Source organism: Falco rusticolus, chromosome 5, assembly GCF_015220075.1.
Source record: "Falco rusticolus isolate bFalRus1 chromosome 5, bFalRus1.pri, whole genome shotgun sequence".
Lineage (NCBI taxonomy): Eukaryota > Metazoa > Chordata > Aves > Falconiformes > Falconidae > Falco > Falco rusticolus.
Window position 1 is genome coordinate 19,025,958 of NC_051191.1, and position 16,213 is coordinate 19,042,170.

Consider the following 16,213-nt stretch of genomic DNA (forward strand, 5'->3'; position numbering starts at 1 on the left):
TTACAAGCCCATAAGTTTTTGATAATGAAATATATTTAACTGATGGAGTGAATTCTATGAAATTGCCTGATGTTACAGGAATGCCGGTGTTCTGCTTTCACATAATTTAACTGCAATTTAGAAGTATTCTCATTATGGTCAATATTTTCTACAGTTGCAAAACAAGTATCCTAATAGATGTTTTTTCTTTCTAATCAAACTGATATTTACCTGTATGTCAAACTAACCACCCATCCTTCGTTAGTTTGTGTTGGGATTCCATTTACAACTCTCAAATGTTTTGTTGAGGCACAAGGAATGACAGTATCTGAAAGCAGGTCCAGAGATCACATTTTACTAAAAACAGCGGTAGGAAACCTGTACAGTTGCACATAAGGACCACAAGAAGGTCAAAATTTATTACAGATTAACTTTCCTGCACTAATGAAATATATTTCTAGAGCATCAAAACTACTTCAGTGAACCCGGATGAGTCTATATAAATATTCATAGAGAATATAAAAGATATATATTTAAATAGATTTTTCAGAGATTTACATAGCTATAATATACATTGAAAATCATTATAATTCACCACTGGCAGACAAGACAGTGAGAATAGATAAAAAGAGTATAGTAAAGCTATTCTACATTTTCCTATTGTAAAAATATTTTTTCCCAAGCTGTATATTTTTTTTGTATCTTTAACTAATCTTTCTTTTGTTTCTCAGTTGGAAAGAAATGGGTAGTCTGAAAAGATAGAATACATGCACTGCAGAGTACATCTGCAAAATTACTTACCATCCAAGCTGGTTGTAGTAGGAGTTGTATCACCTTCACCTAGGCAGACACATGAAATAGCCATAATACAAAATTAAAATGCATCTAAAAATTGAATGGAGTAAAGATAAACAGCAAATGGCATATTGTTAATTTTAATAGTTCTTAAAGTTTTAAACTTCAATGATTTCTTTAAGTCTGCAGAAGCACAGTTCGGTAAGGATTAACAAGAAGGCAGAATCTCATTCCAATAGAATGAAGTAAGAATTAAACATTTTGCAACAGTAGTTTCAAGCATTTTTTTTTTCCTTGTCTCAATCCTGAATACATTAGGCTATCTATCATGTTCAATTTAAATGTTCAAATAAGCAAATGCTGAAAAATTAAGTTGTGACTTTTCTATAAGCTTTCAGGAAATGTAGAAGTTGTGATTAAATCCAAGTCAGATTTAATGAAAATTTCTTATTTCCCTAAAATGTTTGAATCTTCAAAAGTCCTTTTGTATTGCTGTCAGCAAAAACTTATACTTATCAAAACCTGTCCCCCAAAATTTGGTTTGGTTCTTCCCTCTAGTCCAACTCAAAATACAGTTACAACAAAGTTGCTTAAACTTGGTTCTACATTTTTGCCATTAGTGAGGTCTGCAGAGTGACCCAGCATTATGAACTGGATGTACAGGTATAGCTACTGAGAATTTGCACAGGCAAAATTTAAAAAATCTCATCCAAGTAGATTTCCATCATCAAGCAATAAACAAATATACACATATAAAAAGATATACAGTTATATGCACAGTTAAATTTCCATGTGTATGTATACACATATACATTATGTGTATTTGTACTTATGCATGTGTGTGTGCGTGTATATATATATATACATATGCACACAGAGATAGCTTCATATAAGCATTGCAGTTTGAGGAGACCAGTTAAAGGCAGGAGGTAAGTACACTTGGGAACTGCCAGCATTTTTTCTGTACCGGTTGAGCTGGCTATCAGTACCTGAGTGAGATGCTAGTAGTTTAATACTAGTCCATTCAAATTACAATTGTAAAACAGACATATTCCAGCTCTGGAGTTTGATTTCAGAAATCATAACACTGCCCATTGCCATATACCCTACAAATATTTCCTTAGGAATTCATAGATCCAGTTAAACTTAGAGTGAGTGAATAAAACTTATGTTTCTTCAGCCGTCGGTCTTTATCTACACTGACACAACTAACCTTTTGCACAGTTTGTTTACTCTTCACATAGATGCCAAAATATCACCTGAGACTTCAAATATCACCTCTTAGAGGTACTACAGTTCAGACTGTGAGAAAATGCAGCAGATTGCTGCTAAGAATGAATGTAACATTATCCCTAACCTCTAGAGATCACAGACATATGTTCAAAAGGTTGATTTACCATTTAAATGTTCTCCCAGTGTATTCAGCACAGCAATTTAGAAATAAGAATTGAAGAGAAAAAATTTGAACATAAATGTGAATTGCACATTTTTCGGCATAAATCTATTTTTTTCCACTGAATGATGGTTTATTACTGAATTCCCTAGGATTTTTAATTCTGTTTATTTAAGCTATTTAGATTTTAACATGCAACTTTGGAGATGTGATGTTTCTAATTATTGCCAGGAGTTAAATCATCCCATAAACATCAGAGAGCTGAATCTAATCTATATAGCACGTATACACTTCAACATATATATAGTGCGTTACCCCAACTTTACAAACACAGATCACACAAAGAGACTATGAAGCTTTTAGTACAGAAGATACCTGTCCCTGTGTTTCTTGAGGCCACAGACAGCACTCTGACCACTAGAAAATTCTTTGTCTCTGTCCAGCCCTCTTTCAATTGCTAGATCTGATGGAAAATGTTTGCTTATCTATTATAGCCCTGTTATGCTCCTGCTGCATAAATAAGCCTTGAAATCTCCAAGCTGGTCAAGGAAAAAGGACCCCTTGTTCATATATTGCACAAGCACCTTCAGTCCATTCCTTCTCAATCACGCACAATTGATTCTTGATAGAATTATACATTTTCTGCTGCCACAAGTGACAACAGAAAGGTGTGCATACACATCTGACACCATGGCTTCACTGGGACTGCACAGTTGACAACGCCTGAGGCATACCAAGTACTCACATCGAGAAATAGGACAGTAATCCCAGGGAACGAGAGGATCATCTGTGTAACACCAGGGACCATGAAAATCATCATCTGGATTGCGGCAATAGTTTTTCTTCAGTTTACTAACATCTGGTTCTCTGAATATTTGTATATGCCTACAGGGAAAAAAAATTCAAAGTGCTGAAAAGCTTTATACTATAGCCTAAATTTTCAAAGGTTAAATGTTGCATTGCTCCATATTGTAGTATTAGTTGATTGAGAAGCCTACAGGTCAGGGTTTAGGGCTGGTTGAAATCAAAGAGAAGATGAGACCCAAATATTTGCTGGATCTGGGTCCAACTTTCCTCCAGTTAGTATTTTAAGCACTGTGTCCACTGGACATCTGGGAGGTTTCTAGATCTCCCACTGGAGCTAAAATCCCTGGATACCCTCAGGCGGGATCATTACACTGATTAGAAGAATGTCTGTGCTGCCCTCAGTAAATCTGCAGGCCTCGCTGGGAGCCTAGGTACCTGCTCCCAGCAGATTAACAGCACAAGGGAGCACTGAATCTGCAAAGAAAGCTGAATCTTCAGCAAAGACAAACACAAGAAAGTTAACAAAGCTGAGCAGCAGGCAGAGAGAAGGATGAATGGCTCAGATAAACTGCAGCGATAGGTCAACTAAGTTGCAAACCTACACAAGGAAAGGTGAAATTTTGGGGTGCATATCTGAAGCAGGGAAAGTTGTTTATTTCTGGCTTGTCAGACAGAAGCACACAGGCTTCCTAAATTACAGCTGCGCTGCTCTTTTAGTTCATAACCAACCATGCGTGCTGCTTCTAGCACACCCATAACCAAAGTAACTGCTAGAGTGAGACGGATAGCTTCCCAAAGAAGTTCCCAGATGGAAGATTTGTGGGAGTAAGAGAAGGAAGGCTGGTCTATGCTGATTATAAGAATGCAATTTCATCAAGCATCCAATAGGTTTAAACTGTCTCATTTGTGGCGATCTGAAGACTTATTGGAGTGCTCAAAAGTCATGATCTTAAACTTCTGCCTCCCTCACGTGGACAGCACACTGGAACATATATGCTGCCTCCGACCCTGTGTGGGGAAAAACGTATAGTCCAGTTGGTGAGTTCAGACAGTGCTGCTGAAGTCTTTCGCAACACAGCTTTCCCAAGGCTGACTTACCGACTCACACACCTTCACCTGACTGACCATCAAGTCAGCAACAGGAATCAGGGACAGCAAAATTCAGAGGGCAATGGCTGGTATGTTGGGCACTATGACTGTGGTGATCACGAGCACTAACTCAACAAGTACTAAAAGTAATATAGACATAGTCACATCAACTTCAGAAACTAAAGGAAAACAAAGGGAAAACTGTTTCCATCTGCACCACTAACGTGTAATATTTCATACCTGTTAAAATTTTTGATGAATCTCTATGTGCAGTACCTGGAAGTCATTGTTCTTCTCACTCCTGAGATTTATTGATCTACTGTTCTGAACCAGCAGAGGCAACACTGAGGATCCAGGTGTGACTGGAAAAGTCTTGGAATCTCACAATTTTTTTTTTGTATATGCTGCTGATTTTACTTTAAAAAATAATGTGACTTGCCGTTTCCACCACTTGAATATGAAGCCAAAGTAATGACAGACAACAGAAATTCCAAGTTGTTTTAATGGCATTTAATGTCAGTGTCATTAGATTGTAGACTCAAGGTTCAATATCAGACTTGAAACCTGACCTTAGGTGATTTCAAGTCCACCCTCCTGCTTGAATCAGCATGAGCTGTGAGATCATATTGATGAGACACCCATATCCTACTTGATTCCCATTATCCTCTCATAGAACAAAACTTCAAGGACAAAGATGGGGTAAACCCAGCCAGTAAACTAAACACTAAAAAACATCCCAAAGACTGCAATTAGTGGTTAGCCTGACAAAGACATGTTGTGTAATATATTTAAACACTAAGAGAAAAAAAGAAAAAAAAAATAGAAGATACTAAAAGCTCCAGGGCATAAGGGGCTATTTTAGAATCACTGGAAAAGAAAAAGAGATGCCATCTGGAGGCAGTATTTATTCAGGACTCGCTGAACCATCTCTTTCTGTTTCATATGTACACACCTACGTAAGTCTTCAATATTCTTGTCCCATGTGGAGCAAGTTAGCCCAAATCTTGTCTTGGATAGATTCCCCATGTAACTCTTGCCATTGCCACGATAACAATCTGAATAAAGAATGTTGAGACAAAAAGAAGTAGAGGGTGATTGTGCAACACTGAAAAGAAAACTCTTCCTTTCCATCAGTAATCAAAATCATTAAAGACAAGTATTATATTTAGCAAACACTATACCATATAAATCAGACAACTGTATAAATAAGAAAGGAAATGGGTAAAAGTTGCCAAATTTAGATACATATCTCCTGCCTGAGGCCTTCATTCTCAACACAGTAGCATTTTAAATTTTGTCTTACTTAGATAAACTGGGAAAATTCCTTTCATAAATAGTTAATTCATGGATAATTTGGAAGGGCCACACAGAATGTTCTAGAAGTTTTCAGGAGCTGGTTTATACAAAACAAAGTAAAAATACCCCTTTGTTCCTCCCTCCTCAAAAACTAGGCACTCTTAGCCTGTTTGAAACAACTTACCTTTGTATAGATTCTGGATACTGGCAACAGTATATAGTTCTACACTTAAGTTCTACTTTGGCAAAATCAAAAAATCAACATGACTTTAATTTTAATGTAATTCAAAAATGTGCCTGTTTACTCCAGTAGAAGTCATGTTTTATTCATCAGCTTTTGTCACAAGCCTTTATGAGATTTTTCAAGAGGATACTTTAAAATGATCGCTACTATAAAAACTTTTTGTATAAAGCATTTTATTTCATACTAATCAGTATTTTTACTTTTTGATAATTCCTGTTTTACCAAAAAAATAGAATGAAAGTCAAAGTTTAATCCTTTCTCTGACATAACTCTTTCAAGTGCAACTCTTGAATTTAAGAGAAAATATGGCTGAAATTTAAAGATGGAGATCTTCATGTAACCTGATTAGGGTCGTAGGTCTGAGTTCTTAGCCTCAGTTGATGCTATGATTGGCATCAGTTCTCAGTATGCAATCTCCTTAGAGTAATGTGAAGAGCTCATAGGAAGAACAATGTTTGCTTGAAGACTCAGAGTGGACTTTACAGGCAGAGGTGACAGCTAGAAGATAAGAGGCTATATGGGAAGTCCCATGTGGGGTTTTTTTCAGCTCAACTCCTTTTAGACAAGGGGGTATATGGGAAAAAAAAAAAAAAAATCACTTTTGGTGGCCTCATATGTAATTTTAAAAGGACTGTGAACCAAGGAAATAATCTCAAATCACTTTTGGTGGCCTCATATGTAATTATAAAAGGACTGTGAACCAAGGAAATAATCTCAGCTCTGGAAAAATGCCTTTCAAACTAAGAAAGGTAAAACAGTGGAGCAGATCTCCAGCTAATATAAAATGGCACACAGATTCACCTTGTCTAAAAATCAGATCCAATAGCAAATCTTTGCTTCAGCTTTCCCTGCTGGAATCGAAATATGAACTGAGAAATGAATCTCATTTACACCATGATGAATCCCAAGTATGCAAATAAAGCCAAAGTGGAACTACACAGGTGTAATACAGATGTACTGAGTCCAACTTCTTCAGTTTTTAAGCCTGCATATCTGCCATTTGGAACAGTGCAGCATTCACTTATAATCATGTTACTGCCTTTCCCTCTGTTACCTTGTTCATTTGATACATCACACTTAGGAATCTGGGAGCAATAACCAATACGGATGTTTGGGTCAGTGGTAAAACACCAGGGTGATTCAGATCCATCTGGATTTCGGCAGTAGTTCTCCCTCAAATCCCTATAAAAATAAATATGTTAGCTCACACAGGGCTAACCTAAAACCATTGATGCATTCTATTGCTTTTTATTATGAATTAGCAATAATATAGGCTCCTTAAGGTCTGTATGTTACTGATCAGTGTCAAGTGCAAGGAGATTAAGAGCCAGTAAGAACACAGCATCCAGAAAAAGATAGCAATTGTACAAAAATATGGTTATGGGAATTAATTTTCAGTGGATGAATGTTTAACTGGATACAAGACATCATTTGAAGATTAACAATATTTTCAATGTAGCTTATTTTTATTCAGGATTCTCCATCAAAATTTGCATGCAAGCTCACATTGGATACACCTGCAATCCATTACAAGTGCTTTTAAACACAAAGATTACTGAAGTGTTTAAAATTCCCTGTACTTTGAATGGTTCTGCTGAGTTTAGAGAAACAGTTCTGTAGACCGTCCGCAATTCATTTAAGAAACTGAACCTTGGAATACAAAAAATGTGTGTTGAAATTCTATACAGCTGTTACCTTTAAAGTAAAAGTTAGTCACAAGGGAACATCTTTAAATGTCTCTTGCAGCTTGCATGAAATAGTCAAACCTCTTAAAACCTAAGTTTTATTTTCCCATCTCCTGGCAGCTGTTGCCATGTTCTGTGCATCTCCATATTTCACTGTATTTTTCCATCTGCAGCACTTACTGATAACAGACTATTGAAGAAATGGGCCTAATACTGTAATTCTAAGTTATGTGAGTTTTGATCAGTAGTACCAGCAGTTCTGTTGATTTTACTCAAGCTATTGGCCTGAATAGCCACTATGCTCTCACGCATCAGTGTAACCAGCCATCCTAATATTCTTAGACCCTCTACACTGCTAGGAACATTGTTAATACTGCATGAGGGCCTAATCCTGCAGCAATATTATGTAGGTACAGTACAAATTAGTTTAAGTGACAGTTTGTCTGAGAAAAAACTGTAGGATCAGGCTCAAGCAATAACTTCCAGGTAAATTCAAGGTGGTCCTGAGATTGACAGAGAAGGCTCAGGATCACTCATATTTTCCATTACAATGGTGATTGTTACATTTTCAGTAGATTTGTTACAGTGCACAGTATTTAATCAATAAACTGAAGAGTAGTGAAGGGATTAAGACAACAAACTTAACCATTTTGCTCACACAAGCTGTTGTTAAGAGAGATAATCTGAACTGAGACAAGAATATTTTATTTGCCTTGAAAGAACCATACTATTAAATTCCAGCACAAGTCCAGACTGCTATTTAGCCATCAATAAAGACATTTAGTACAAAATGGGCTTTGGGTCCATGCTGGTCAGCCAGGATTCCTCTATGCTTAGTGAAAAAAAGAACTGAAAGACTGTGGCTAAGGTAACTGCCTAAAGTAAGTACATTATTGACATCCTGAGAGTTTTTGAACTATACAGAAGGGTTAGGTGACAAGTAAAAGCAGTCCTAGTCATGCAAGCACATTTATTAATGAGATAGAAAAAGGATTAAAAAGATGGAAAATAAAAGAAGTGTTGTCAAATATTAAAAATGTCAGGTATTGTCAAGGAGATTACGCTTAGGTAACATTTAGGACATATTAAATTAACGTCAGTAACCAAACTGCAAACAAGTACTTACCTTCATGAAAGAAAAACAATAGTAATGTACCAGCACTATTGGGATTCGGGTCCCAGTCTGGAAAACATCCATACACTTCACAATTGTTTAAAATGGTGAATACATGCTTGAAGAAAAAGTTCATAAAAAACCCTACAGTTTCACACAGGTTCATCTGGAACTAATGCTTTAAGATCTGAAGAACTGATTTTCCCATGTTCAAATGGTCTCCAGCATCAGCAAGTAGGACGAAGGTACCAGGTTGCAGAGCAGGAACTGGGATCCTACAGTCTACTTAGGCAGCATGAATTTCTAAACATTTGAAAACTAAGCTCTTTTCCCACTGCAGTGATATCTGCATGTCTCTACTCACTTGCACTTGAAGTTCTCTGGAGTAATGTTGTGCTGGTGAGGAAACTGGGAGTCCCACCTCTGGCACTGGATTCCACTCCATATGGTGTTGACCGTGCCACGGTACCCCTCACCCTGTCCTTGAATGCATGTTGTCATCTCAGCTGCCACCTCCGTGCTGTTCATGACACTTTCATCTGCAGACCCAGAGAAAAAGTGCTGTTTCATTTTCTTAAGACTGAGCCTGGATAGGATTTCAGGTTCGAACTCTATATTGCAGTTCAAATCGTGGAGTTCTTTGGTGAAATTGCCAATCTGATGTCTTTTACAGAATACTTTTCTCCTCTTCACATTTACATCCATGAAATCAAAAGAGGTGTTAGACCTCATGCTAGTTTATCCACCTGCAGACAAAGAATCTGCAACATTTAAGAGCTTTTGTTTAGTGAGACACCTGGCCTATGCTATACCATCGGAGGTCAGGAGACACTCTTGGTTACTTTTTCCAGTTCAGCAAATATTTTCTCATTTGCTTAGCTTAACAAAACTGAGTGACCACCCATGTGCACACTGGTAAACATGTTCATACATGTTTGCAGGATTAAAATACTATTGGTTTTCTCCAAAGAATTCCCAGAATATTTTCACAGGAAAAAAGATGCAGATAAAAAAAAAAAAAAAAAAAAAAGGGGGGGGGAAGATAAATCCTATTATAATGTGCTAAATCCTCCTTGAAGTTTCTCTTTTTATGCCTCATATAGTTAGAGGGGTGAAAAAACCAAGCCAGCTTTTGGAAATCAAAGATCAGTATTCTCTACAGAGAAACAAATGTTTTAAAGACTAACAAATTCATCAGACTCAAGATCTTTTACAGATGTTGATATACTCTGCATTCACCCTGGTGTGGGCCGTCTTGAACTAAATTCAGAAAAACAGTGGTTTTTTAAATGACTCAGTCACATAACTTGAAAGTCTTTTTGTATTTCTTAGGCAATTTTCGTAATTGCAAATTAATGGCACAGATATTGCATCAGATATATACAAAGTAGTACAAAACTAAAGACACTGCAGTAAGAACAACACTTCTACAATGTCCCCAAAAACTCCCAAGGTAATATTTTTGTAAGTAACTGCCCATCTGATTGTAATTGCTATTGCTCACAACACTAATTTTATTAATTGCCTTAAAAGTATTAATTGCTAGCAATAAGTATGTCAATAAAGTTTCTAAATTAGTATTCCTCAAATTGTCCAGTGATTAGAACAGTATTTGTGTGTTACTCATAATACAGTTCATCCCTGGTAACTTAAGCCAGTTCTATGAACTTGCAGAGAATATGGATCTTAAGGAAACCAAATGTCATAACAGATGGGTTTGGATGATTTGCTGTCTAATCTTCTACATTACAGATCACTTGCCTGTCAGATGATAACATCAAGTTGTACAGCTGAATTATACATTCAAGCATTAGAACAGACTGCCCAGAGAGGTGGTGGAATCACCATCCCTTGAAGTACTTAAAAAATGTGTAGATGTGGTGCTTAGGAACACAGTTTAGTGATTGCTTTGGCAGTCCTCGGTTAATGGTTGGACTTGATGATCTTAAAGGTCTTTTCCAACCTACAAGATTCTATGATTCTCTGATTTTATGATTTCTCCATGCTAGAGCAAAATTCCCTTTCTCTCTTCATCTGGTTGATGTTCTTACATCAGAGTTTCACAGTCAAATTAATTTCCTGTCCTTCCTTCCCAAGGTACTTTGTCTGCAAAGGTTGTCCTGTTCCAATGGGATTGTGAGTTCCAAGCTCATTCCAGCGCCAAAAGGACATGACAATGCAAATATCATGAACAGGCTTCTTCAGGCTGACAAATACACCCTTTCTAGTGGATTCATCAAGCGGGCTTGCAAACTAGTAACTATATTTTTAATCATTATTGCTCACTTTTAAAATAAATTGGACAACAAAAGGACAAATTCATACCTCTAATAAAAATACATAGCTGCATATTTCAGTTTTCCATCATAACTATTACATGAAAACAAATTGGAATTACATTCTAAAACAGCTCCTAAGCTGGAGCTATTAGGACTGAATATTGATGTGTCACATTCAAATACATATTAGTGTTTTTAAAAAATAAATGCAATGCTTTTATTAAACATGAAAGAGGTGTGGTCTATAATTTGGAAAAAAAGAACAGCTACCTGTCATGACAAATTTCAGCATACATATGCCATCTTGGCTGCATAATATTTCCTAAGTAAATCAATAAATCACAACTATATAACTCTAGCAAAAAGTCTTCTTAAACAATAGTAATAATGCATAAAAATTCAAGTGAATACAAGCCATTACAAAGACTATACACAAGAAGTTATTGTTTCAACTGTAATGAACTGTACAGCACATCTACTCTGTGCTCAGTCATACTAGGGAAAATGTAATCAGGATGTAAATCATGTGTATTATGTATCACATTCCTGAAATGAAATAACTAATGCATTGATTGATTGAAGCAAGGCCATAAAGTCATTTTGTAGAGCATTCCTTCTTATACACCCATAGACACACAGCTCATCACTAAACTTTACACTATGTGTCTAGACAGTGACCTCTATCTGTAGATCAGATTTTACAACAATTTGTCAGTATCAAAATATTCTATTTAAAGGAACCTGACAGACTGAACTTTCACATTGTCATGAATATTTGCACAGCCAAGCCACTACTGGAACGGCTTATATTATAACAGCTAAGAGAGAAATGATTTCAAAATGTGCAATGTATAATGGATTATCTGCTACTACTACTTTGTGGCAGGTCTCAGTAAGAATCCTAGTGATGAAGAGGATCATTCAAATATTTTTATTTGATTTAATAAAGCAATTCTATCATTCCAGAAGCCCACAGAACCCTGCTCAAACTCTTCTTGCTATCACCTGCATTTCCTACTAATGTCTACTTTTCAAACACAAAAAACAAGACTCCAAAATAGTTTTTAAACTTAATTCTGAAATTTATTTCTGAAATTCTGAGGGCTTGTACTTCAGAAACAACATTTCTTATTCTGGCTCTTCAGCCTCACAGAAAGCCCAAAAATTATCAAGAGGCTCAAGAAATCCTTCATTCAGTCGGTGATTTACACAGACAGGCATGATGGGAACAGTCTCCCTGTTTATGTTAATGAAAGGTGGACTGGGTGCGCACAGGGACATGCAAGAGCCTGAGGAGCAGTACCCGTCTCACCAGGCATTACAGAGGTGCTCTGCAGACTCTAAGGCTGTTGCCAAACTTTAAGAAGTACCCAGGTTGTTCAAGCTTACAACTTATATAGTCATCTCCATTCAGTGTTTTTTTCTTTAGGCTAATTGCTCTTGTCACCCACATAGTCAATTATCTAAAGTTTAATAACTCTGAGTATGAACATCGGATGTGCAGAGCACTGGTGAAAGAGCCCTGAGACAAGACTCATCAGTTCTCTTATAAGGTGCAAACAAGATCAAGCTAACAATCAGTAAGGCTGAATTCCCATCCTTATCCTAGCAATTCCTCTCAAATATAAATTAAAACCTGCAACTCCAAAGGCTTCATCCAGTGAGAAAGACTTTACGAATTAAGTTAGAAGATTAATCTAAATTCAATAAGCAATACTCACTATGCAGGCGAGTACTTTAATTCCATCCTAGAAGTACCCTTTTTGTTGTTGTTCCAGTTCAGATTTTATAGCTCTGAACTGAGATAAAGAATATTAATTATTAATTAAATGTTGCTCATTATTACTGTATGAAGTTAATGTGAACAGAAGAATTTGCTAATTTTTTAGCAGCATTTTGTTACTTTTGAATTTTGTTGCAATTTTTATTATTTTATTATTATTATTCTGGATGACAAATTAACCATGAAATTCAGACAGCTACTTAAGGATTTCCTGTTAGTAGTATCTCCACCTTCACATGCTCACTCTGAAATCCCCAACCAAAGTGCAATAATGCAAAGTTTCCATCTTTTCCATAAACCCCTCCTTATTTTGATACTTTAAATATTTAAACTTATTAATAAGGGCCAGCTCACGTATTCATAGATGCTTAAGTACAGGGATGAAACACTATCCAGAACTTCATCTGTAAAGCCACAGATAGTCTTCTCTGTTCTGGTTCTCACAGTAATGCCAGCATGAAGGAATCAGCAGGGGCCCTGAGTCATTCAACAGCTGAAGTAATCAGTTAGAGTACTAACTTTAGTATTCTAAAAGTGAAGTTTTTAAACCAAACAACCCAGAAGAAAATCCTGCACAAATTTTAGGTCAATGGTGGAACTCTTACTGACATAAAAGAAGGTAGGTATTTGCTGAAGTATTCTGTTCCTTCATAGTAATTCTATGTATTTTTGGAAAAAGACATAGTTGGAAAAGAAGCAGAGTCCTAAATTACCTCATCAGGAAAATTCCCACTTTTGCTTACATTGTTGCAATGTCTTTCATGGAGTGTCAGTCAAAAAAAAAAAAAAAAAAGAAAAAAGAAAATGTGCCCTGATTTGTAACAAAATATTTTTTAAAGTAGCTTTTAAACATGCCTAACTATGTAAAGAAAGTGTTCTAAACACAGCAAAGTCCTCATTAAACATGATCCACGTAATTCTGCAAATATCAGTAAGAAACTTGAAAGATGTTACGGGGAGAAGCTGCTTATTCTCAGTTACACTGTCTCCAGACGTCCCTACCTCAAGCAATACCATCTACAGTTCTGGGCAGTATGATAGTGGCAGTTCTTTTCTTTCCATGTTTCCTTCAACGTACTGTCTCACAGTACATGACACATGGAGGGAAAAAAATCTCATTAATTTCTAGTGTTTCAGGGGGTGTGGTTGCGTGTCCATAAAAATATATGAGAAAGTGAAGAAATAAATTAGACCCAAGCTCAAGAATCACAGAACTGAGGAACTCACTGTCACCTAAAACCTGCACAATCAAGTCCATCTGTCCTTGAGCACAGAGAGATCTTTCCAGGTTATTCCAGTATCCACAACTAGACTTTAAATCTGAACAAATTTAAGTTTAAAACCATTTACAAGAATCTGGATCTCTTCAGGTTCAGCGTTCTTAAATCTTACTTTCAAAACTATCACAGAAATGATGAAAGGGATCTATGAAAGATTCCTTTTTGAGGAAACGCATATTAGGCCCTTACATATCCAGTGACTGCTGGACCCCCATGTGAAGTGAGGTGTAAGGTAACACTTTCATTAACTACTAAATATCAGTCTGTTTTCACTGCCTCCTTTCTATAAACAATTTTATCCTACATAAATGTTAAGCTTAAACTGAGTGGCACGTGTTTGTTTACATACTATGATTCAACAAGTAACTCTTTAATCAGAACTTCACATTCAAATGGACAGTTGAAATCTCTGCTTCCAACAAATGAGTAATCTAATATTGACTTCCCAACAGTCCTAGATTCTCAATTTTGCTATTTCATTACTTGCTCTTTCCCATCAAACCCAAATCCTTATTGAACTCTCTCAGGGCTTTCCAGGCTGCAGTCGCTGCTGCCTGTAGCCTATGAGTACTGACAGCAAGGGCTAAATCCATGGTAAAATCAACTGGGTTGGCTGGAAATCAGGTAGGCAGCAACCAAACACTGTCCCTACCATAGTAATTCCATATAGCTCTGCAGCTCTCAAATGATTGACATATGTCGCTTCATTTCTGGCCCTCAGCAGTTCTCTCATAGCCCTATAGTTCATCCACAGAAATGCAGCTATCCTTTTTCTTTTTTTCTTTTTTTTTTTAAAAAAAAAAAAAAAAAAAGAGTATTAGTTCTCAACTCCTGTCTTCTCTGTAGTCCATGTCCTCATTCATGCCAAAGTAAGTAATTTTCTTTTTTTATATACTTGCTGTCACTGCTTCCATTTCTTCATTTCATCCTACACTTCTTTTTTTGCTGTTATAGCTGTCCTTTTATCCTCTCTTCTAACTAAAAATTGTCTCAAGCCAAAACCACAGACACATATGTGAGCAACTTCAAACCAATCCTGAGGTCCCTGAAGTCTTAATCCAGATCCAATTTTTGCAGCTTGAGCCATCTCTAATCCCTAATTGCTCCTGTCATCTCTTTCTCACAGCCCTGGCTGTAAGCCACAATGTTTTATGCTGCTTTCTGTGCTTGGAAATAAAGTTACAATGCCCTCCTGTCTCTTCAGTCTTAAAAACATATTTATTTTCTGAATGCTTCCTTCCACTGACTTTTTCACCGAAAATTTTGTATATGAGCTGTTGTCAGCATTTTGGCTATAGAGCATACTAGCACTCATGACATGTAGCAAAAGCCACAAGCAGCATGCTGCCTTGTGGTCACTCCCCCAAAGAGAGGACACCTACGTTTTTGTATATAGTCCAAGGACTTGGATTTGCAAAGCATTTTTTCTAATTAGTATTTCTTGTAAAATATATAAACAGTCCTCAGCATAGGAATTAAAAACCTGTGTGAGAATCCAAACCACAAAGCTATAAAGACATATAACTCATGATGTTCTCTTTTTAGTGAGATTGCACACAGCCACAGCTTCAGAAAATGGAGCAGCCATTGAAACCCAGAATGGCCCAGTGTTTTGGGATCCCTGCTAGGAGGTGGGGAAACCATTTTTTCTACATGCCTCAAGAAAAACAGAAAACTGAAAACAGGGCTTTGATATTTTGAGTTGGTATTCTGGTCACCAAGCTGGTGATACAACAGTACTATCAGCAATAAACTCCTTCTCTGGGTTATAAAGGAAAGCACTAAGAAGCATCACATCCATCCTATGTAGAGGGCAGTACCATACCTATGCTAAACATCCTTTGAAAATATCTGCCGGATTAAGCACTTTCAAGATCACTATTTTTGTATTCTTCTTCACATAGATTGCTTTAATAATTTCCAAAGATCTACAGTTTTCTGCAGTGAAAATACAGTTTTGCATCTGAAATTTCCACTGCTCTTAATATACCTGAAGATGAAAAAAAGAATTTGTAGTCAATTCAGTCAATGTTTACCTAGAAATGAGACAAAAGGCTCTCTCATCACAACATTAAAATCATTACATTGTGGACTGGTTTTTTTGAACTTCATTTGGATGATTACTTTTCCTTCAGGAGTCTAATTGTGACTTGGGTAGACAAAGGTGACATTACAGTAGTCTACAGATCTCCCATCCAACTATTTTGTAAAGCTTAGGCCAGACTGTAGATACTGAAAGTTGCATGGACTGTAGAGCCTACGTGACCAACAAAGCCAGATGTGAATCCTCAGAACACTGACACATCAGCTCAGGAAATGCCAAAGGATAAAGGTTTATAAAAGTTGCATTTGTGAAAGTCAGCTGTAACTCTGTAACTTTGGAAATAATAAAACCACTTCTATCAGAGGAAAAGAACAGATCTAGTATGCTACATATGATTAATATATTATCTAATAATTAGATATATG

The 16,213-nt window shown here is 36.5% G+C and overlaps 1 protein-coding gene across 3 annotated transcripts in view; it reads right to left on the reverse strand.

Annotated features, from left to right (window-relative positions):
• HGF (hepatocyte growth factor) overlaps positions 1 to 16,213 on the reverse strand; it is a 60,802-nt gene that overhangs the window by 12,495 nt on the left and 32,094 nt on the right. For all 3 annotated transcript variants that reach the window (XM_037389466.1, XM_037389465.1, XM_037389467.1), the window contains exons 8-13: positions 8,767 to 8,941; positions 6,658 to 6,785; positions 5,016 to 5,118; positions 2,913 to 3,052; positions 781 to 819; positions 211 to 307 (exon numbers count right to left, since the gene is read on the reverse strand). In XM_037389466.1, coding sequence (XP_037245363.1) covers positions 211 to 307; positions 781 to 819; positions 2,913 to 3,052; positions 5,016 to 5,118; positions 6,658 to 6,785; positions 8,767 to 8,941 — 682 coding nt within the window. The remainder of the gene's footprint in view (positions 1 to 210; positions 308 to 780; positions 820 to 2,912; positions 3,053 to 5,015; positions 5,119 to 6,657; positions 6,786 to 8,766; positions 8,942 to 16,213) is intronic.